Genomic DNA, 24120 nt, shown 5'->3' on the forward strand with positions numbered 1-24120 from the left:
CGAGGGTGAGTGGAATTTCAGTAGCACAGAAGGGAGGTGATGAGTACCAGTGTGGCCCTGAGACTACTTGCAGTGACAGGAGTTGTAGTTTGCTCTGTTAAACTCACTCTTCTGAGTCTTCCCTGAGGAAGAGCGATGCACAGGGACCACTGAAGAGCTACCTCCCAAACGTGCGAGGAAGTGGAGCTGTGCGGCACAAGGGCCCGACCGTGGCAGCCATGGGGGTGTGCTGCTCGGCTCTCCTTCAAGAGGGAGCCTGTGGTGAGGGTGCGGTCCCCTGACAGCCTCCAGCTACAGCATCTCCAAGATCCACAGCAGCCTTTGAGCTGGATACGTGCTTGCTGGGGGCTCCCGGTCAGTGAGGGAAGGCAGTGGGGCTCCCCAAGGCCCTGTCATTCCTGCCTGCAGTTCCGTACGCGCAGTTCGCGAGCCCGAGTCCCCAGCGCACTGGCAGAGACTTTTCGCAGAGCTGCATCTCCGCCTGAGGCTCCTCCTACTCAGATCTCCTCTCTGGCTCTTCTCTTTCATATGTGTCAGACCCGAAAGCTTTCCTGGCGACTCCTGCTTCTTTGCTCCTTTATCTTTCACAGGCACTAGCCCTAGTCCATCGCTTGTGCGTCCAACGATCTTGGTGTTAGATCTGTCTTGGGACTAGATCTAGAGACCCACGGGACCCGAACTGACACAACCTCAATTGTGATGCCACAGAAATGAGACAGTTACCAGGAACCTCACACACACAGAGTCTCTGTTGCATTTGGGAAGGTGTTACTTATTTCTAGATCTCTCCTCCTTATTATGGAACCCTAAATTATAGGCAATGAAGAAGAGTGGGGTATATCTAATAATAAAGTCTTAATTTTCTCTTATTTTATACTTGGAAAACTTGTAACACCGGTATGGGTTGTTTTCTCCTCTCTCTCTTGAACATGGATAGCTGCTTCAGAAAGAAAAGCAGACAAGTACTGTCTGAGCATGCCCACGAGCGGTGCTCATGGGGGTGTTGACCTGTGTTGTGAAAGATCTGACTAGGTCTTCCTTAGAAGCCAGCCACAGAGACCTCTACACTCCCTCGTTTTCAGCAGCTCCTGGGAACCAGCCTCAGTATTATGTAGCCAGAACCCACAGAATCAGTGATCCTTTTAGGAGGAAAAGTATTTAGTAATGAGACCTTGCTTTTTAAATAGCATTTTAATCAATGACAAACTCAGAAAGGAAGATTTTACAATTAATTTTCCTCTCAACATCCCTCTCAGTTGTCATGAAACAGCCTTGGCAAAATTATTCTTTCTGCCGTATGGATCAAAACCCGAAATACAAAGTTTAATAAGTCATAGGAAGGCGATAGAGAGAGAATGGGAAGTGAATACTAACATTCAAATTTCTTCCGGTTCAGTACATTGGCCTCCAAGTGAATGTCTCATGTTTCAAAGAGACCCTTGAGGTTCCAGATTTCCTCACTTCCCTTGGCCAATGTCTGCTTACAAATGTGTGTGTGCTCCCATTCTTGTGTGTGTGGGCGTGGGCTGGGTACTGCTAAACCTGATGAGAAAGGAAGATGCCTGGTTGAAAGGTACCTTCCTACCTGACAAGCAAGTGACTGTCAAGGTGACAGACTCTGACGGAGACAGAGCTGAGGTCTCCTGACTGAACAGAGTGCTTTGGCTGGCGCTGCTGTTCCAGCTACGTCCGTGTGAGCGTTTCCGAGTGTATTCCTTGTCCTCCCTGCTGCCACCGGGCCCCCGCCACGACTCCACACGATCTTGACTGACCTGGTCCTCAGCCAGAGGTCTGAGTTATCCACTGACTTCTTAACATTTGCTGTATGTGCTGTTTTCCAAATGGCTTTGATTTCACCAGCCCTAATATTCTCAGCAAAAGAAGGGTACACTTTTCTGGTAAAAATGTTTTAGTCTACAACATCTTTTATTATAGCCCCCCACAAATATATATATAAATTAAATCAATAAAGAATGATTTCTTCATATTTTAAGGCACTAAGTCTCCAAAGTTAAGGAACCTCGTGTGCTTTGCCCTCTCATTTCAAACATTAAAACATGCGAAGTAAAACTGCCAACTTCATTTTCAATTTGAAGCATAAATTTAGTAGAATAAATAAAGTACTTTCAGAAATCTCAAGTAAGGAATTAACAGGCTAGAGGCTGAACTAGTCATCTTGACATGGCTTCATTATCACCTGGCTTATTCTTTTCACTCGGTTACCTTTTTATTTACACATCGGAATGGAATGCAAATTCTACCGTTAGAGGATGCGATGGAGCTGCTAAGAGAAGAGGCACTTCCAGTGATTCTCTATAACCCTGGACATTTATTCCGCTTTGCAGTGTTAATCTCTCATGTCCTGAGCCTCTTACTGAGCAGGGAATGTTTATCTGTGCACAGTCCGTTTCTCTTTCGGCTGGGGTTCTCCCTGGGCTCTGAGGTGCCGTCACTGAGCCGTTCTGAGCGCGCTTCGTTCGGCATCTGCAAGACAGGCGCACAGACTCCAGCGGGCCTGTCCCCCCCTCCCCCGCCGCCCCCCTGCTGCCTCCCCCCCACCCCAGCCTCTGTGGGGCTGACTCAACGGGCCAGCAGGCCAGCTCAGTGAGACACGACACTACAGCGCTACGCAGTCCTCCCTCACCCTGGCTACTTTCTTCCATAGACGTCCGAAATGCAATGTCAACATAAAATCCGGGACGCCCAGCCCAAACTCCAGGAACACGTGTGCTAACTCCAGTGTGCGATTTCCCACGAGCTCCCTTCTCCTGAAAGCTCCTTGTCAAAGCTCGCTCAGTTCTCAGCTATGGTTCTGTCCTGGACTGGGTAAGCGCGTCTCAAACTGCAGATAAGAATGGTTTGCTAGAATTGGTTTGTGTCCCACCAGGAGACAGAGCAGTCCTGTTAGCAAATCATCTGCTCTCATTCAAAGAGCCTAATGTTTTCGCACCAGGAAAAGGGCTTTGCTGGCGGCTCGGTAGGTGCAGGCGGGCTGGAGGCACTGAGTGTTCCTTTATGCATCGAAGTCATAAACAAATAGCAGATTAGGCACCAAAGCCTCTCAAGTGTTCGCCTGTTTCCTGAGCCGGGGAGTGCTTTCTCACACCCTGGGCAGCTCGGGGACAGAATGGAAAGGCCCTCTGCTGGAAGCACACCAAATGCACAAACTAGGCCACTTGTTGCCAGAGGGTTCCCAGGCCCCGGCCGCCATCCAGGACCAAACCCTGGCCTTTCGGAGCCACGCTGCCAGGGCTTCTGCTGATTCTAAAGAGTGATGTGTGGGAATCCGAGCCCGTGTCAGGTGGCCCTCAGACAAACAGGAAGGAGCTTGGGACGTCTGTATCATTTCTCTCTATGTTTTGCCTATTCCCTTTGCAGGCCTGAGGGGTTTTGGGAGTATGAGAATGGTCCTCTAAGAATAGCTCTTTGGCTTTCTTTCTTTCAAATGGTATGACACTTGCTTTAAAATGTGATCGTGCACTCAAAATGGCAACAATAAGCCAACCCCAGCAAAGGTGGATTTTATTCTAAAGGTTATTGTATAACTTTTTAAAATTTGCATTCCTTTTAGTCAGTTTTCCAAAGTTTTAAACTTTTCCCCCTAAAAACAGAGTAGCAGACTCTTTCTTACCTTTGCTCTGCACGGAGCACTCTCAGAGATCACACTCTCACTTTGGGCTCCAATGGCTTCTTCTAAAACTACGTCAAGGAAGATACAATGGAGAAGACAGATAACATAAAAATCTTTAAAAGAAAAAAAAACCTTTTTGGTACCTATAGAAATACCTTTAATGAAGAATTGAGAAGTAAATGTAATGTGCTTAAAACGTGTCCCTATTAGAGTTGCTGCTTTTAAACTTTAATCGCCGCATTTCATCATTATCATTTACAAGGGGCACTGAACCTGGGTTAAGTATGCCTCGTTCACTTTATTCAAAGGAAACTCTTCGGCCCACCGCTATTAACACCCCAGCTCTGAGATGCCTTTGAAGCAATGGTGACAAGACTTGCCCCATCCTATACTCTTCCTTCCACGCGGCCCTTCAAAGGACCAGAGGAAATGCAGGTGTGTGAGGAATGCTTGCCAGGTGTGGGTGTGAGCGTGCTCTCGGTCCAAAGACAGTGACCATATTACAGATAACTTAGGTTGACTCCCCATTTTTCCAACACTGATGATCTATTTTGAATGCTGTATCGATTCCTGGCTTATCAGACTTACCCTAACCCCAAAAGTCTGAGAAGGGAGCAGAGAAGTTGAATGTTAAAAATATAACTAAAGCAAAACCAAAAGTGTTCTAACATTTGACAGTACATTGCATTTTCCAACATGGTTTTATGTCGCTAGTTTACTTTTCAAGCTCAATTTATGCTCATAACAAAAACCAAATGAACATAATTATATAACATAGGGAAGCAAAAGATAAATTCCTATGACAGGGATAGTTCTGAATGACAAACGAAAAGTCTCAAAAGGTAAAGGTAATAAGTGAAATACACACGCAAGTTAATCATTCAGGATATAGCAAAGAATTGTTAACCTGTAACCTGTAAATTTATTAATAATGTTTCTCCAGTTTCCCTGGTAGAACCCTAAAACTCCCTACACTGCAGCAGCTGTGGTGGGCGGGGCAAGGCAGCCATGCTGTTTTTTTTAAAAAGTGAAAATAGGGAAAAATAAGGTCGTGTCAGTTCCTTAAAAACCCAGATCTGGACTTGTGGGAGTGCAAACAGAAAATTGGGAGTTAACTCAGAGTCTACATAGTTATTACTTTTCAGCTATCTTTTTCTAGTGCCACAAAGTTACACATTCATTTCCAAGCGCCTTCCCTTCTGTCATGAAGAACAACACGCAGCGTCACGTATGACCGGGTGCGGGACAGGGAGACATCTGGAATGCCTGTGAACAGACCTGTTAGAATCTCGTCAAGCTGGTCCACCATAAACTTCGCATCTTCTTCCGTGAAGCACATGGGTGGTTTTATTTTAAGCACATTTCTGTGAGGTCCGTCGGCACTGAGAAGGACTCGCTTTTCTTTCATCCTAATTAGTGCAGGAGATACGTGTGAGTGCATACAGCCGGTAACCAAGGTTATTTAAGAATGATGTGAACAGGGGCGCGTGGGTGACTCAGTCGGTTAGGCGTCCGCCTTTGGCTCAGGTCATGGTGTCTGGGTCCTAGGGCACATTGGGGTCCCTGCTCAGCGGGGAGCCTGCTCTTCCCTCTCCCTCTGCCTCTCCTCCTGCTCATGCTCTCTCTCAAACAAATAAAATCTTAAAAAAAAAAAAAGATGTGAACAGAGAGCAGTTCGGTATTCTCATGCAAGCAGCCCACATTTATAAACTGCATGCATCGCCGGCTTTTCTTATTTGGAGAGGTGGGAGGAAGTAAAAGAAGCTTTCAAGTCGGGGGAGGGGCATGTTTCAAACCCGGACACCAGTCAGGTGTGAGGGTGCACTTACTTGTAGATGACGTGTTGGGCCTCCTCTGTGGCAGGGGTCCTTTTCTGACGGTCCTTCACCAAGTCAATTCCGATAAACAGGCCAACGCCCCTGAGGAAGGTAAAGAAAGAAAACTTGACAGATGCTCTACCAGACGCTGCATTGTCATCCAATATTAACGCTGTCCCCAAACTTCAGTTTAATTTGAAGCTGGATATGATTCCCTGTAGGGGTAACTGTTATTGATTCTAGCTAATCCAAGGTATCAATCCGGTGACACAGGTCTTTCCAGTTTTTGCACCGAGTTGGTTTTGTCATCCAGTTTTTTTCTTTACTTAATTGTAAAAGAAAAAGTCTTAAAAACAACCTTCTTATGCTATTTAGTTTCTCAGGACATTGATGGTGATAAATGTTTCATGCTTACATATATCTATGAAAAATATCAAGTTTTCCGGGATGTCATTTTAAATAACTTTTAATAAATCATTTAGCGTTACTTTAAGTTCCTTCTCACCTTTTAGGGGTTGAAATTATATTGGCTTTATTTATTTATTTTTTAAGTATGAAAGTCGAGAAAGATATACACCCAAAAGTTAACAGTGGTGATATCAGGGTTCTGGATTAAGAACGAGTTTTGTTCTTTTATGTTTTTCAGTGTTTTCTAGATTTAGTTTTATGTAATTTATTTAAATTTACAAGATAAAATTTAAACTATTTTCATTGGAAAAATGAATAACCACATGACAAGTTCATGATAAACATACCTGATGTCTCCTATCAAAGTATGTTTAGCCTTCTGTTTATTGAGTAACTCAGTAAGATAATCCCCTACTCTAGTGGCATTTCCTTGAAGGTCTTCATTTTCAATTATATTCAGGACAGCCAAACCAACAGCAGAAGATACTGGATTTCCTCCATACTGCAGAAAAAAGATTTAAAAACCATAATGGTTGAATTAGTGGTATTGCTTCATCTACGAGAAATTTGGCTCATACATAAGCAGGTAAAGATATAATTTCAATAAATTTTTCCCTTGTGCTGTAAACTTTTTAGTTTTAGAATATAATGTGATTCTATTTGTTTACGACTGAGTAAAAATTCATTCCAAATTACATTCTCCATGCTGCATAATTGGTATGGAGGACTATCAGGGAATTTATTAGTTCATCCAAACAAAAACCAGATACTGCATTGGGAACTGAGGATTTCAGAGTGTGGTTCAGTGAGGGGGATACGGGCTTCTGTCCCTGAACAATTGTGTGAAAACAGCTAAGCAATGACATTTTCTCCAAATAATTTATATCCTTAGATTTGAATCTTACTTTTAGTTGTCACAAGTCCTATTACATATACGGCACAAACTATAATAATTTTTCCAAGCTTAAAGTTCATGACTTTTGGGGGTAAAACCAAGGAAATAAAATTTCCCAAAGATAGAAAATTTAGTATCTCCTGTGACAGCCATATAACATTTATAGTACTGTATCATCTAAACACTTTAGAAATGTTTGGGGAATTTAAATGTGATACAAAATAAAGAAGATCATATCATCTGTGGATGAAACATCATAACCTCTAGAGCTTAGCAAGGCAACCATCTATCACTGGAACAATTTATCATTTTAGAAAGGGGAAAGATACACAAGGAAAAATACAAGGAGAATTTATGCCAGATAGGATGAAATATGGTTAGATCAAAGTTTGGCTAAGATCCTGGGGGTGGTTAGCTGGCAATACTGAACTTTATTCTTTATTCTTTACTACATTGGCAAGAAGTGTAAGAACACACAGTATTTTTCCCTCTTAGCATAAACCAGGAGGCCAACATGTACCGTATTGAAATATTCCATCCCGGAACTGCTGAAGGCTTCTGCAATTTCTTTGGTTGTTACCACACATGCCATTGGGTGGCCATTGCCCATGGGTTTTCCCATTGTGACAATGTCTGGAACAAAGTCTTCACCATGCATTTGGAAGCTCCAGAAATGCTTCCCAACTCGGCCAAAGCCCACCTGAACTTCATCGGCTATAAACACACCTCCCGCTCTGTGTACGTATCTGAAAAGCAAAAGGGAAGTCTAACGTCTTCAGGTCACCGAGAGTCCCCAAACCCACCCACAAAGATACAGATTATGGAGGACTTAAAAAAAAATGTTAACTTGAGATCTGGAATCGTTGTCAAAAACATTTCCGTGCTCAAACCCCCAGTGACATCTACGTGATGTCACTGACTTTGAACTATAATCCCATAATTTCCAGAGTTGACATATTTTTATTATTTAGGTTTGTGCTGCTTCAAGTAAGCTCAACTGTGGCATTTTAAGTGGGAAGAGAAAGAAGTGAACAAGAGGTAGTGTTTCGCAGGGTTAATCTTCAAATGTTTCCTCATCGGTAAGGCACGGGCTGGAGAGGATGCCAGCTGGGGACTGGAGCAGAGCCCCGGAGGTCCCCCTCCACTGGGCCACGTGTAAATCCTTTATTTGCTGGATCTTGGGAAAGTGGAGGGTTCTGGGGAGCCCTGGTGTGGCAGGCATGCCGAAGTGCTTTTGCCAGCTAGTCTGGAAGCACTTCAGTATTTTAAGCAGTACGGCCTCGCAGAACTGTCACAGAGCCTTCAGTCTGCCCAAGAGTGCCCAAGTCAAGTACATACTCCGCCACTTTCTGGAAGTAGCCTGCTGGAGGAATTATTTGTCCGCCACAACTCTGCATGGATTCAGCAATAAAGGCAGCAATCTATACAAGAAAAGATGGGGTCAAAGTCCATTAGGTCCCCCTTGAACCCCCTAGAAAAGAGGACTTCTTACAGAGCAGGTTATTTTCAAAATGGTTGGGAATGGCCCTGTGGCAAGTGGCAAATAGACACTTGATAACAAAGAAAAGAAGAGATGTCCATGCTGGAAAAGCAACTGATCTGAAATTCACCCGTTTCTGAAATTCTAGAGTACCAGTGAAACTACCACGAGAAACGGAGGAGAAGGCAACCTCCAGTTCCCCATTATTCATTCAAATGCAGTGCTTTCGTTAGGGTCAACTGAATGAGAACGATGTTTTGGTCAGTCTTTGACATGCACTTCTAAAAAATCACCCAGGTTCTAAACCCATTATCCTGGTGCCTGTTTCCTCAGCTGGGTATTGACTGCCTGAGCCTGAATCTGCTCTCAGGAAAGGGGAGGGTGACTGGTGGCCACACGCGTCAGTTATAGTGCTGTATTTCTAGTTCTTACCCTGAACCAGACTTAACGGAATGAGGCAATTCACAAGAGCCATTGCAGAGGAAACGCTCTAGAGGAAAGAAAGGAGGAGTAGAAAAGAATCAAGAAGAGAAAGCACAGATGAGATGAGATATGAAGTCAAGAGAACCGAGGTTTTCGTCCGGACTATAGCTCAGTAGCTATATTACCTTGGCTTAAGCTCTTCACTTTTAAATATTTCATTTATTAGCTATCAAATGAAGCCAGTGGACTTAAGAGATTGCTTCTCTAAAATCCCCTGACTTTGCGAGCACATCTAATATCCTGAAGCATCTGTCTTATATTTGCTCATTGCTTTCAGAATTGTTAACAGGACAGCATCGGGTCATAACTACTGAATGCTAATGTTCTCAAAAAGTTATCCAAAGCCTTTTAGCAGCAAAAAGACCATGTGATCTTGGGAATGTAAACGTTTTTCTGGAAGCACTCTTTACCATTTGTGTAAGGAGGTATGGGTTACCCCTGAAGAAGAAAAGCATATGAAGGCCCCCATAACAGGGGCGGTCAGGGCTAGCTACACAGATATCACATCTGCAGACCCGACAAATGAACAGGATGGGAAGAAAAGAGTTAAGAAATGCAAACGACTCTCCAGTCACTCAGATAAAAATATTTGCATTGGAAAAAGCAAGCCTTCATTTTTATCTCAGTTAAGATTTTTTATTACTGCTATGTTGATGCTATAAGCCAGTTTAAAGGCGAAGCACGTCTCAAATCTCTTTAAAACTCCACATAAGTAACCCCCAAACGGGCTGAAAATCTGTGTTAGGCTAAAGAGAGTAGGGTGAAGACTGAGAAAATGGAAACTCTTGTTCTTACTCTGGAGGATTCTGGTTCTGTCTTTGAAGCCCAGGCTCAGCTTGGAGAAGCGTTCGTTCTGCCTTAGCTAACCCAGGCTCTGCGGCTTCAGGCACATTGAACCAGTCTGAGGGAAGCAGCGAGGCTTCCCGAGCCCAGGAGCCCGCACTGGTTCAGAGGTCCCAGGGCCACCGTGCTTCCTCCTTTCCCTTCCTCATTTATCAGCGCCCCTCCCCCCATGCTACTTTCATTTGGAAGAATCTGTCCACGGGCCGTCGCCTTTCCTAACTCCCTCTCCCCCTACCGCTTTGGACCAGAGTCTGCATCCCACTGGGAATGTGAGAATTAGGCCACCAGTTCCGGAATAGGCATAGTGATGGTGTTTCCAGAATAAATAAAAATGCATAGTCTTAGAGGCATGATCATATTAATGCACTTTCTGAAATACGAACTGAGTGAAAGGTAAGCAGAGAAAAACAGAAAGGGAATGGAGATCTAATCCTTTTCCACCTCTCCAGTGTGTCACGGTGATTTCCATCCACTTTATAAAAGGTGTTAAGCTGTTTCCAAAGCTGTAAATACAAACCTTCCTTCCACTGTTATGAGCTTCTTCAATAATTTCCTTTACTTCATCTGCGTAAGCGCTGGCTGGGTCTGCGTGATCTTCCCTGTATTTGCCTCTGTAAGTATCTGGAGTTGGTGCCTGGAAACAACCAAAAGGTGGAGTTTCTCAAGATTTACCTTGCGGACGAATGAACTTTAAAAAAAAAAAAAGGCATTTCCCCACAAGAGCATATTGGAAAGGTGACCGTGCGGGTTTAAGTGACTCTCGGTTCTTTTGTTTTTTTCCCTTAACATTTCTGAATTCTGTGAAAACTAAGGTCTTTGCATTGTGACCAGGAGCCTGGATTTGCTCTGAGACCTTTGTAAGTCAAGACTACATCCCTGTTCGAATCAAGAGCAAATTCAAATCAACAAGTGTGATTATTGTTTTTGAAAATTTCAATGGATGAAAATTGTATTAACTATTCTACACTGAAGATAAACCAACACTTACCAACTATACAGCAAATTCTAATCATTCCAAAAACTAGAATGCCTTCGCCCTGGTGCCAGGTCTCACCATTTTGAAAGAAGGAATTGATTCTCTTAAGAGAGTCTACTGATCCTTAATTAAACCAAAGGAGTTTGAGAGTTTCAACAACAACTCAATTGGTTTCTTTATTTTCTTTACTATTTATTTGACTTCATTACTCTATATGATACTTAAGCGTAGAGCAGTTTAATTTTGGGACATGCATACACACTAGATTCAACTCCAAATTTCAGGCTGGTATCAGTAGATGGGAAAAGTAATTGAAGACCAAAAGGCGAGAAAAATAAAATGATAGCTGTGAATAATAGCCTTCACTACCACCATGCTAATTTGCTAATTGCGATACTCATCAATGGATTTTAAACCACGTCCTGTCATTAACTGGCTTTTTGACTTTAGTAAGTCACACAACCGTTCTAGATCTTAGTCTCTTTTTCACAGTTTCATTTTGATGAAAGGATTGGACTGGAGTATCGTTAGGCATCCTCCCAGTGCCAGCTTTCTGATTCTTGGACTCTAAGTTACTTACCACGTGCACAAATGCTTTCTTGACATCTTTGCCCTTTCGGAATTTATATGGACTGATCTCAATTAAAGATGATAGGTGACCATGATAAGCACTGAAAAGAGAAAGAACAGTAACCAAAATCACTCAGAGAAGAAGTTTTTGGAGTATAAGAAAAACAGCAGTATGCATCATCTAGGAGAATCTCAACTTTAGTGCCAGATTTAACTACACAGGATCTAATTCTTCATGGCAAGACTGGCCTTAATTTGTCCAGTTCTCCTTATTCATATAATAAAACACATAGGAAACCAAGTATGGATCCTCATAGACAATTTTTTTTTAAGCAGGAAAAAAAAAACTTGATTTCTTAGGATGATATTAGATGTGCTAAATTAGATAGTCTAAATGCAAAAATTATTTTCTATAGCATCGTGGAAAACTTGTTAAGTATGTATTCTTTAAATGTATTTGACAGTTACATCTTAGTGTATTTTAAAAACAACTTTATATCACAGAATGGGCTGTGTTTCTGTCTGGAATGGTTTCTATGGGATATCGGACTGCATATGCTGGGCAAACACAAGTTGGTAAGAGCAGAAGGTCTCTTCGGGAAGAGCTAAGATTGGGACATGACCAAGTGGCTATGAGATTCCTTTCTCTTGCTTAAAATACTGGTGGCTATGATATTTCCTTTCCTGTTTCTTGCCCAGAGGCATAAGTGGGAGATCTGGAAAGGAAATTTTTAAAAGTCCATGAATAGATAAAACAAAGAGAGAGGACTTCCATTAGCAAGATTAAAGATGCTACAGAACCACAGTAAGTGTCAGAAGGATACGTATGTATCAGCAAGTATGTGTCAGAATGAGAACAAAGAGAAAACTGGGCAGAAGGACAGCACGGAGACACCGCCACACATAAATGTAACACAGTGGACACCAGGTGGATTTCATATGAGGCAGTAGAAGATAACGAAGAAAACATCTTTGTGATCTGGGGGCTGTGGTGGGTGTAGGGGGAGCTATATTAACAAAACTTAGAGCACATAAACCATACGACAAAAATTTTATCTATTTGATTTGATGAAAATTAAAGATTTCAGTTGAAGGATACCATGGACAAAGCTAAAAGACAGATGATAGAGGGAAAAGACATTTGAAATGTTGCAAACTAAAAGAGATTAATGATCACAGTGGTGGTTCTCAACTCTGCCTGCATAGTAGAACCACTTGGGAAACTGCAAAATATATACTGTTTCCTGGGATCCACCACTGATTTTCTTTAATTGGTCTGGGGTGGGGCTTGGGCATTGGCATTTAAATAAATCCCCCCCCCCCCCCGATTTTAAGATACGGTCAAGGTTGAGATCTTTTGATCTAGACTATATAAGCAAACACAAACCAACAAGAAACAGATGGAAATCTCAATAGAAAAATGGGCAAAGAATACGAACAGGTAATTTTTAGAAGAGAAATCACAAATGCATGTAAGTATATGACAAGATACCCAAATTCATTATTAGAAATTTGCAAATTAAAACAACATTGACACCATTTTATAGTTATTGGACTGTTATTTTTAACAAAAGAAAAAATGAGGAGGCAGGATACTATAAGTTTTCGGTGAGGATAGAGGAAAATGGGAAATTTCATGCACTGTGTAGTGTTGCAATCATTCTGGAGACTGATCTGGCAATATTTAGTCAAATTAACAGTGTTTATAGGACCCCTATGGCCTAGCAATCCTGTTTCTGGGTGTTTATCCCTAAGAACTTCTTAAAAATGTCCAGAAGGTCACATATACAAGGATGCTCATTGCAGAGTCACTTGTGGTAGCAAGGAGGAAAGGACAGTGACAGTGTCCATCTGTAGGGTGGGGGGAGTTCAATAGTTTGAGTTGCGTTGTCCCCTATGGCAGCCACTGGCCACATGTGGCTACTGAGTGCTTGAAATGCAGTTAGTCTGAATTGAGATGTGCAGTAAGTATAAGACGCACATTAGATTTTAAAGATTTAATTTAAAAAAAGGAGAAATCTTAATATATTTTACATTGATTAACTGTTGAAACGATATTTTGAATATATTGGCTATCAGAAAATTTTAAATGCCTTATGTGGCTCACATTATATTTCTAAGAGGCAGCACTGTGTCAGAAGAGTGGATGTACATCCAGCAATATAGTCTTGAATAGTGTTGAGGGAAAAAGGTTCGCAACGGAGAGAGATTTATAGCAATTTTTGTAAAATTAAAACAGATTCACATAAAATAATATACATTAATAAGAATACAAAAATAAAAGGTCGACATTTGACGCATTAGAATAGTCGTCCATAGGCGGGGGAGAATGGGAATAAAAAAGAACCAGAGGCAGCTGTGGTAGGCAGAACACGCCACCTCCTAACATGCCCGCACGCTAGTCCTGGGGACCTAGGAATAGGTCACATGGCAAAGGGGCCCTTGCAGATGTGATTGAAGTAAGAATCTTGAGATGGAGAGATAATCCTGGAGGGTCCAATGGGATCACAAGTCTTTACAAGTGAAAGGAGGAGGCAGGGGAATGGCGGTCAGAGGCAGGGGAGGCGAGGTAAGGGTGGCGCAATGGCCGCTCTGAAGATGAAGAGGGGAAACCCCAAGCAAGGAATGCAGGCAGCCTCTCCAAGCCGGACAAAGCAAGGAAACAGAAGAAGCCTCCAGAAGGAGCACAGTCCTGTTAACACCTTGATTTTGGCCCAGTGAAGACCCATTTTGGATTTCTGACCTACAGAACGGTGGGGAAATAAATTCTTGTTCTTAAGCCACTGCGCTTGCTGTAGTTTGTTATAGCAGAAATAGAAAGTGAATAGATGACCCGAAACAGAAAACAAGAGAAGCCTATGTAAGGGCAAGAAGTGAGTATGTGTTCAATTTAACCCTCTGTGTCTGACATTAGTGTGGTGGAGACGTAGAAAAAAAGGTAAAAGAAAAAATCTTAATAAAAATGGGGGTTGTCAGCTTTCTTGTTTAAAATGTACTAAATTCATGTTAAGGAGATGAGATTAAACAATGGCTGGTAATGGTTGCAAACTAATGAGAAAGTACTATCTTTTACTTGGTTTCTTATTTTCTTCAAACTTTTCTCTAAATTGTTATCTTTTAAATTGATTACAGTGGATAACCACAACACTGACGTGAACGTATAGAGTTTGAAGAAATCAATTACATTTTTATTTTGGAAAATATTGGGTTACTCACTATAGTGTCTCAATAAACAGTCGATGATTCATGCAAAGCCCATGAGGCCACGATAAGAGCGTCCAAGAGAGCCTCCCCTGTTTGCAGGAACTTGGACGGAATTAAGTATCCTCCGAGCCTCAGTTGGCCTTGATACCTTACTGCCTAATAAGATCGTTGTGCCGCATACCCGCCCTCCTCCCCGTGTGCTCGTAGCATCAGTATGGGCAGGATCAATACAATGTTGTCTCTTGAAGGAGCTTCTGGCTTAGAAGTCTTGCCCCAAACTTACTGGTCAAGGGTGATCACGTCTTGGTGGCCTCTGAACTGCCGAGCCAAACGTAAGGCTAAGTCATTGGCTTCAGATCTATTAAGAGAACACAGAGAGGGGGCAAGGTGCCATAAGCTCTTTTTAAAATACTTGAAAATGTTAATTACAAAAGTTGTAAGATCCTGGTTTTTCAGAAATATATGGGGGGAAGAAGTGGAAGTCCTCTCTTTCCCTTTTAGTCTGGTCCACCCAGCAATCTCACTCCATCCTTCTAATACAATGTCTTTGATAAAGAATGAGACACACAGAACAAACCCAATTCAAAGGATACCCTGCTCGTTTCAAACTTCTTCCCAATTCAGCCCCATGAGTAGGTGACTAACTTTGAGGATGTTAGGAAGCCCGCATTAAGCCTGATCTCAAAGGGAGGAATGGGAGTGTGAGAGCCCATCAACTCGACCACTACACTATGTTGTACTGACCCAATATTTGATCGGCTCCTTCTCGATAAAATAAAAATCATAATTTTTCTATGTGGCTTAGATAGTCCATATATAGGACTCAGACACAGAAGAAGAAAATAATCATTTGTGGGATGTTGACTATCTGCCAGACAGCGTGCTGAGAGTTTTGCTTGCATTTATTCTCATAAGTCCTTCGCAAGGCAAGTGCTGCCATCTCCTTTTTATGGATGAAGAAAGAGCCTCAGAGAGGTTCAGGAGGCAGGTTAAGCTCTCACAGCTAATAAGAGGCAGAGGCAGCATTCTGCCTGAAGTCTATTTAACTTCAAGATTACCCTTTGTACCAGTCCAGGCTCTATCCCATCCAGTCTCTGGCGACTGTTCTTTGGGGCAACCCCACTTTGACAGTATAGGATTCTTTAGAAATGAAAGTCAAATGTTATGGTATTTAATTTATTGAAGGCAAAAATGCTTTATAACAATATGTGAGATCCTAAAATACCTTAATTCTTTACAAAGAAAAAGGGATCCTCTTCTCCTTATAAATTTGGTTTTAAAATCTCATTGCAAACATGAAAGTGAATCACAGAATCGTATCCTCGAACATTCGCAGAATCTCTAATCGTTTTATTACATTTATACATATACATAGTTTTAAAAATGAGTATACACTGTATGCACAGCTTTCGTCCCCATAAAATGTTGCATTGCGAGCTTTTCACATCATTAGACGTGTATTTCCAAAAACATATTTTTAATGTCTGCATCATATTCCACAGAATGGATATATAACTTGAATTTACAGAATTTAAAAGTTGGCACATATCTATTCTTTTGAATTTACTTCTTCCTTTTTTGTATTTGTGTTGAGGAAATGTTCAAGTGCCTAAGAAACAAGTCAATCAAAGGTCTTATGAAAGTTACAGCTCGTTTAGTAGAATTCTTTCTTCGCTCTAACCCCTCATTCATGCCTTAAAGAAACCATGTAGGCCCACTGATTCTCTAGCTACTTACTCCGCTTCCTGGGGAGGTGGGGCCATTTGACGGGTTGGGTTTTCTCGCTTGAACCCCAGGCTTGGATATTTTTGCCATGGTTTCCACCCAGGCACCTACCGTTCAGGGCTGCTGCAGCATGCCCTGTAAGCTTTCCCCATCTTTGCCCGAGGAAGCCATGGGAATAAGAAGTTGAGTGGCATGCACGTGTTAATCATGAGTGGCCGGGTCAAAACCCCTAGAACACGCTGTTGGGGACCCTATGGACCCCAAGCTCATGAAGTGAAGCCAGAGGAACAGAACCATTAGGGCCCCATAGTGTGGTCACTTAGTAAACGTCGAGAACCTAGGGAAACCTTCCTAGATGTCTGGGCTCCACCAGGAATCAAGAAGAAAGGTATGTGTGAGAGAGTGAAAAACCAGATTGGTGGGAATGGGGGGGGACCTGGAAACATACCCTGAATTTGTAAAATAGCAGACAGAGAGTTTCTCCGGCAGGGTTGCCGAGATGCGCCTGGCATACTCCACAATATTGTCGTGGAGGAATCGAGAATTTGTGTTTAGCAGTTCCATCTGTTTCAGGGCAGCCTTGACCACTTCTGGGTGACAGTGTCCCACTAAAATGCAGAAGACAAAAACCCAAAAAAGGAATTAGAATTCTAAACTCCTGAAGTGAGGGGGATTCTGAAGCAAGGGAAAAGGGAAAAAGAAAAAAGCAGAGCTTCTCTGCCTCCCGCGCTGTGCTGTCACCTTTCCGGGCTAGGACTACTGGGCCCGTCCAGCCCAGAAGCAGCAGCCACTGCACCTCCCGGGGCAAACAGTAGTGGGGCTGTGTCTGCCCTCCTCCACAAACGCGCCCTTCGCGGCACAGCAGGGACAGGACACTCACCGTGGGCCACGTTGTTGACGCAGTCCAGGTACTGCTCACCTCTCTCGTCAAACATGTACTGGCGCCGGGCTCGCACTATTTTGATGGGATCCGCAGCAAAGAAAACTTTGCACGAGGGTCTAGAAATAATGAAAGGAAATGCTTTGGTCTGGAAGGACTGCTCAGTGTTTTTCCTTCTCAATGAAGGTCAAGATCTGTGGAAAATTACAGTTACAAAACAGAAAGGGAAAACACAACCTAGGTGACACACGTTATTCTTTTTTTAAAATTTCATATTAGCCTGGAACCTTTTACCTTAACCCCCATTGGTGACCCGCTCACATTTCATGTGCCTCTATGTCAAATTGGCTATGATTTGACAATGCTGTTTAGAGGCACACGGATCAACTCTGACAACTCTAATTACACAAACCAATAACTGATTTTCCTCTGGGAAGTTTCGTTCTACCAGAAAACAAAAAAAACAACTTTTTTTTGAGGTTTACTATGTGTCAGGAATTGACAGATATTACAAATATCATATCATTTCATTTAATCCTCCCAATAATCTTATGAAACAGGGGTTTTATCATTCTCATTTTTATAGGTGAGGAAACTGAGGCACAGAAAAATCAAGAAACTTGTTCAAGATTACACAGCCAGTAAATGAAAAAAACAACAACAGAATTTGAAAGTAGACTGTCCTATACCGCAGCCCAAGACTTGCTTGCTGGCTTGCTTTCTCTGTCTCCCCTTCTGATCTAATAGGTTAAGAAACGAATAGCCCTGAAAGCTAAATACAAAGAAATTGGGTATAAATACCAAAAAAGAGATTTTATAGGAGACCATTTCCAAGTCTTTTGAGTGACATTTTTCCTGTATCAAATGGATTTTCCATTCTTAATAATGAAATCCAATTATTGTTCTAACCTCTTCATCCATTATTTTGAGCATAATAAAAAGCCATCCATATTTTTGGTTATTTGGATGAATGTCTGGAACATAAATTTTAGCAACATAGAAACATCACAAAGTTTTCTGATGTTGGCCCTACGGACATGTAGAAACAAAATGGAATATAGCATTATTATTAGTAGTAGTAGTATTTAAAGATTTTATTTATGTATTTGTCAGAGAGAGAGCACAAGCAGGGGAGCAGCAGGGGGGGGAAGAAGCAGGCTCCCTGCTGCGCCACGAGCCTGTTGCTGGACTGGATCCCATTACCCTGGGATCATGCCCTGAGTTGAAGGCGGATGTTTAACCCACTGAGCCACCCAAGTGTCCCTGAAATATATTATTTTTATTATGGTGATTTTGCATGTACACACACACACACACCCAAAGCCACATGCGTTGGAGGTATTTTGGAGGGACACTGGATGCTTCTATATTAAATTCATATGCAACTGTTTAGAAAGTATTTGAATTATTGTGTATAGGTAATCTTAATTTAAAATTGCCTCAGATTAAGCATCATCAGTTAAAATGAAAACAATAATTAGTGAGAATTTCTAATTGGTTCAATCCCAGCTGTTAGTTTATACCTCTAAGTTAAAAGCCAAAGAAAACCTTTGTCATGAATGTGGGCTGTTAACTGCAGACTTCACCTTCCCTTGCTAAGGGTACTTTCCCACCTTGCCACTCAGACTTTAGGTAAAATTCTTTCAGGTTGTCCATGGCTACATTCCTCCTTTCACAGAATTTCTTCAGTTCACGGTACAAGTCATTGGGTTTGCACTGGAATCAATGCAGGCTTGAAAACTAACAGAAAGGAGTGGTGACTAGAAAAGGACAAGGCGGTGACTGGGTAATGAGGGAGGAATTGGACCATTTTGGCTTTCCCTATGCGGGGATGAGAGAGCTCCAACCAGTCTCCTAAACGGCCATCTAGAAACCTCCCTGGCTGAGACCAAGAGATGAGTATGAGCAGCTGCCAAGCATTTCTCGGAAGAGGATACCAACTCTTTTCTTTCTTTTTATTTTATTTTATTTTATTTTATTTTATTTTAATTTTATTTTATTTTAGATTTTATTTATTCATTCGACAGAGAGACAGCCAGCGAGAGAGGGAACACAAGCAGGGGGAGTGGGAGAGGAAGAAGCAGGCTCCCAGCGGAGGAGCCCGATGTGGGGCTCGATCCCAGAACACTGGGATCATGCCCTGAGCCAAAGGCAGACGCTTAAGGACTGAGCCACCCAGGCACCCCTCTTTTCTTTCTTATGTCCCCCAGTCCTCTCTCACGTTCACCGCGACACTGCTTGTTAATTACGTGTGACTACTGCAGGCCTTTGATTTGACAGTGGCCACAATCATCATTGATACTTACATGTGCCTTTTTAAAAACCAGATCACGCTTATTAATCTCACTTGCTTGCTCCTGTGAAGCAGAATGTTACTTCTACTTCCACAGAAGAGGAAATTAAAGTAATTTGACAGAGGTCACACAGGTAACGAGACACCCTACTAGGACCAGAGCCCAGGTCAGACTTAACGTTCAGTCCTGTAGGCTTACCAGTGTTTTACCGAGGCGTTTATAACACGAGCAAAACAAAAGTAGACGGGAGAGAACGCTGCACTTTTTAATCGTAATGAGGGCACAGCTGGGGAGACCAAGGTGGGTAAGCGGCATTTTACCCTTAAGAAAGTGGTTTTAAGGATTTTTTTTTACTGCCTGCGTTAATTAACCCCTTATCTAACCAAGCACGCAAGAAGAAAAAGTTCACCTTAAAACAAAAGCTGTCAGAATTAGTTTTCACAGACATTGTCAAAAATATTTTTGAGTTCCCAGTTTGGAGAAACGTTCGAGTTGGTGGGATTTGGCGGAGAGCTACCCATCTTCCCTGGCAGCGCCCGTCCCTGGACTGGAGCTCCCCTCCTGGGGCTATTAACCCTCGCGGGGCCACTCTTCCAGCCGCCGGCAGCCCCCACTCGTCCGCGGGGTGCCGAGCGCCGGGACCGCGCCGGTGGGGGGCGGCGAGCGCTAAGGGCGCGGCGGCACGGGCGGCGGGGGGCGGCGGGGGGCGGCGGGGGGCGGCGGGGGGCGGCGGGGGGCGGCGGCGCGCGTGCGCAGGTGCGGCGCGGTGGGCGGTGGCGTCGCCTAGCCCGCCGGGCATAGCCGCGGCGCCCCGCTTCAGCTCCCCGCCCCCGCGCTAGTTATTCCCCCCTCTGCGCCTTTCCTCGCGGCTCTGGAGCCCTCACCCGATGTGCTTCCTCCTCAGCGCCAGGGTGTCCTGCTTGCTGTACAGCTCGCACATGGTGGCGCGGCCGCCGGTCGCTCCCCCGGGCTCCCTCTCGCGCGTGTGCGCTCCCTCGCGAGCCCGCGGGCTGCCTCCGCGGCGGGCCTTTCCCGCCTTGGTCCCTCCTGGGGTCCCTTTGCCCTGGACGTCGGAAGTCACCGGTGGCATCAACTAGCTGGGGTCATCCCCCTTTTAAGTCTTGCCCTGCCTTTGCCCTTCGCCAAGCCCCACCCTCCCGTCCCCTCCTCCGCCCGGTGCCGGCTTTGGCAAGTCGCCGGACTAGCCGCTCGTTCGCCACCACCCTTGCCCCTGGTCTAACTGGCTCCCGTTCCTGCCTTGCCCTTCCCATTTCCCTCCTAATACTCGCTACTTCTTCGGACTCGCCTTTTAGTTCCCTCGCTTGGCCTTGCCTTCGCCTTGCTTTCTCTTCTGCCCGCAAATTCCTTCCTTCCCCCTTTCTTTCTCGTTTCTTTTTGGTGTATCCCATTAAGTTCTTGTAAACGTTCACAGATAGGCGCTCCCTGGAGTTAACCCAGCCTCTACAGTTGTCTCCTTTCTCACACTGAGCGTATTTCAATACCATAACCTGTAACTCAACAAAAGTTACAAGTCACATGCCCTAAAGATAAATAACAGGGGACTCAGCCCGGTACTTGTTGGGAGTGATTGTGTATACAGTATTCCAAAGATCCACTTTAACAGTAATTACACCTCTAATTTCTCTACCACTATACAGACTATAAAACATATACCTTACCTGGTTCAGTCCTTGAAACAATCCTGAGAGAGGATCAGATTTATCATGCCATTAATGTATAGGAAGAGTGAGGTTATCCCCCCCCCCCCCCGCCATGATTACATGTCTACCTGGTGGTGCCCTTGGAATTCATTCAAACCTGGTGGTTTCTTGACTTCCTTTGGGATGATCTTCACACACTGATTAAATTGGAAGTTCAATATCTGGACGGAGTTAACCCTAATTAACTATAACATTAAGACATGTTATTTTAAGAACTAGACATCCTCTGATTGAATTCCTCCCAACAGTGGGGCACAGGAAAGGTAGTCTTATTCAAGGTCATGCAACTACTTAGCCTTAGAGTTTAAACTACTTCATTTCATTCTTTCTGTGTTTTGAAAGGCAGCGAAGAAAGCTTAATTTACCTATGAACAACACACTTGAAAAGTGTTTGCAGACTATCTTTCTCCTGAATGAAGTTATTAATTGACATTCATGCACTGCGGAAGCAGTATTACTGCATTGCCTAAGATGAGTTGAGAAACCGAGTCCTATGAGGAACAGTGTGGTAAGAATTTTAGGTATTATAAATGAGGCCAGAAGGCACTTCGGAGACTTGCAAGAAATCCCGATCATGTAACCTTGGTCTGGTTCCATACTTGAAAGATAATGCCAAATGTACATGTATTCTCAAAACACCTAAACTTGGGGAAGTCACAGATAGCCACACTTTGTCTATAAACCTCCATGGTTTCTTGTTATTCCCGGTGCTTTAAAATATGTTCTGTAAATAATGCTGGACCAAGAGGCCTGGGGCCTTGGGACGCCTGGGTGGCTCAGTTGGTTAAGCGTCTGCCTTTGACCTTGGCTCAGGTCATGATCCCAGGGTCCTGGGATCAAGTCCCACATCAGGTTCCCTGCTCATCGGGGAGCCTCTTTCTCCCTCTCTCTCTGCCTGCCGCTCCTCCCCTCTGCTTGTGTTCTCTCTCTCTCTGACAAATGAATAAATAAAATCTTAAAAGAAAAAGAAAAAGAGTTTTAGGGCCTAGATCTGGTTCTTCCCTAAACCAGTTGGGCTTTTGGAGGCCAAATTTCTTTGGACTAAAAAAAAAAAAAAAAAAAATCTCTCTTTGACTCAAAGCATTATAAGGAGGACTTAACAGAGGTCATGACTGTGGAATATGTGGCAGGATCATCGTTAAGACCTCGATGCACCTACCTTTTTTTTTTTTTTCTTAATACTTGACCTCTCAGCAGTTGACCACTCCTTTCTCCTTGAAGCATTTACTCTTTTGATTTCTCGGCACCACCACACTTCCCTGATTTTCCTCTTCTGTCACTTAACATTGAAATGTTGGTATCTCTGAGGGTAAGGTGTTGGGCCCTTTCTTTTCTGTGTGCTCTTTCCCAAGGTAATCCACCATGATTCCTTTGGATTGAAGACCCATCAAGGTGCCAAATTTACATCTTCACCCAGATCTTCTCCGTCCCAGACTCTCATATCTACTTCCTTTCTTGACTTCTCTACTTAGATGCTTCACAGACACCTCAGACTAAACGAGTTCAAAATGGAAGCTTTGATTCCCACCCCCAAAATGACTGCCTCCGATAGGGCCCCCCAAACCACGCATTCACGGGCTCATTCAAAATACATCAAATGCTCACTGTATGCTACTGAATGTTTCAGTTGCCAGAGCTGACAGTGAACCAGACTGAATGGACACACCCTTGGTGGCTCATACTTCGATGTGCACTGTCCAGCATATGGCCACCAGCTGCGGGTGATTTTTAAGGACTTAAACGGCTCATTTTTGCCCCCTCCACGGTATTCCTTGTCCTTAATGACTTCAAAAACTGCATCAGAGAGGTCATTCTTCACTACTCTGCCTCAGATAATTTTCAGTTAACTAAAAACACGAATCTCTGCCCTGTTTCTCTGTCTGAGTCCCCTCTTTGGTCTTTTCTGCCTTGTTCATCAGTATACTTCAGCACTGTCACAGCGCTTGGCCTATGGTAGACTGATGAATGTTTGTTGACTGACTGACTGACTGACTGACTGACTGACTGACTGACTGAAACAGGAAAGACCTATTTAAAGACTTAATACCTTGTTTTGAAGATGAAAGTTCTTACCAGCCATATAGCCCTCGAAACTGTTCCCTCTATTTGCTGATTGATGGCCAACTTACATTTTAACCATTTCTTTAGGAGAGAGATGCTCAGATTCATATTTTTTTTGGAAAAGCAAGTTACTGTTGCAAAAAAGAATGACTTCCCCGTTGTTTTAGTTATTTCACGATGTGGAATACATATTAAAGAAGTACCAAGGACAGTCTCCAAATAAAGAGCAAACATATAATAGCACCAAAATAAAGAAGGGTAAAAGTCAACAGCTCACCCTCTACAATGTGTTGTCAAAAAACAAATTTTAAGGTATTTTTGGGGTATATTTTCTCATGTACTTCTCTATCGTATGACTATTTGGTAAGAGTGGGTGCTGCAGTGCCTTTCCTCCCGAAAGTAGACCTTTGCTCAGTTTTGGTCAAGATCCTATTGATTGGATCACCCTATTGAGTGAGTTCTGACCTGAAGACCACAGATTACTCACCCATCTAGGCTTGGCCAAACACACCAAACTCTGCATGACTGAAATGAGAAGACAGAGCATGCATGAGCTTGGGACAATCAGAATTCTACTCAGTAGTCCGATGAGAAGAGTCTAAATGGCAAGTTTCAATTTTCTCGTCAGTGAGAAACATGCAAAGGTGAGTGAACCCTATGTCCCCAACAACAGAGGCTCTCCAGCTTATTATACCATACTCAAGATGGTCACACATATTAACTTCCCCTGAGCGTCCACACGGATGTCCGCATGTGCGTACAATTGTGCACACAGCCCCTAGTTCACATCAGGAAGAACCTGAAAGGCCCTTCCACCCCTGGGACTTCAATGCCACTTTACTGGAGCCATTCGACCACTCACGATGTGTGTGTGTGTGTGTGTGTGTGTGTGTGTGTGTGTGTGTGTGCCCCTACTGTATACCTACAGCACATCAGGCTCATACAAACCTATTCGTCTCCTCTTTCCATCCTGAGCTTTCCCCCCAAACTAAGTCCACAGGAGTCTTCCAGACTTGTGCTTGAGTGTGGCAAGGGGAGTCTTCTGAAGGGTGCGTGTGGTAATGGAGTAAGGGGATATTTTAAGTACCCGCGGTTCATCGTACACTTACTGGTGCTGTAGTCAACCCGGAAA

At 43.4% G+C, this 24120-nt stretch overlaps 1 protein-coding gene across 2 annotated transcripts; it reads right to left on the reverse strand.

Annotated features, from left to right (window-relative positions):
• Nucleotides 1-1432: 1432 nt before the first annotated feature.
• On the reverse strand, nt 1433-24120 carry ETNPPL (ethanolamine-phosphate phospho-lyase). 2 transcript variants are annotated; one of them, XM_087866388.1, is made up of 13 exons: nt 24098-24120; nt 16913-17031; nt 16481-16640; nt 14591-14665; nt 11114-11204; nt 10075-10191; nt 8090-8172; nt 7272-7497; nt 6204-6358; nt 5461-5550; nt 4910-5040; nt 3632-3699; nt 1433-2484 (listed from the first exon to the last, which is right to left on the reverse strand). In XM_087866388.1, exons 2-13 carry the CDS (start codon nt 16965-16967, stop codon nt 2356-2358), a joined length of 1380 nt encoding a protein of 459 aa, XP_087722514.1. In that variant the 5' UTR covers nt 16968-17031; nt 24098-24120; the 3' UTR covers nt 1433-2355. The 2 variants fall into 2 exon arrangements, with proteins under 2 accessions (XP_087722514.1, XP_045655147.1); XM_045799191.2 differs by lacking the exon at nt 24098-24120 and adding an exon at nt 20091-20312.

The sequence above is a fragment of the Ursus americanus genome, chromosome 13, assembly GCF_024610735.1.
Source record: "Ursus americanus isolate L20-20 chromosome 13, mUrsAme1.1.p, whole genome shotgun sequence".
Taxonomy (NCBI): Eukaryota; Metazoa; Chordata; class Mammalia; order Carnivora; family Ursidae; genus Ursus; species Ursus americanus.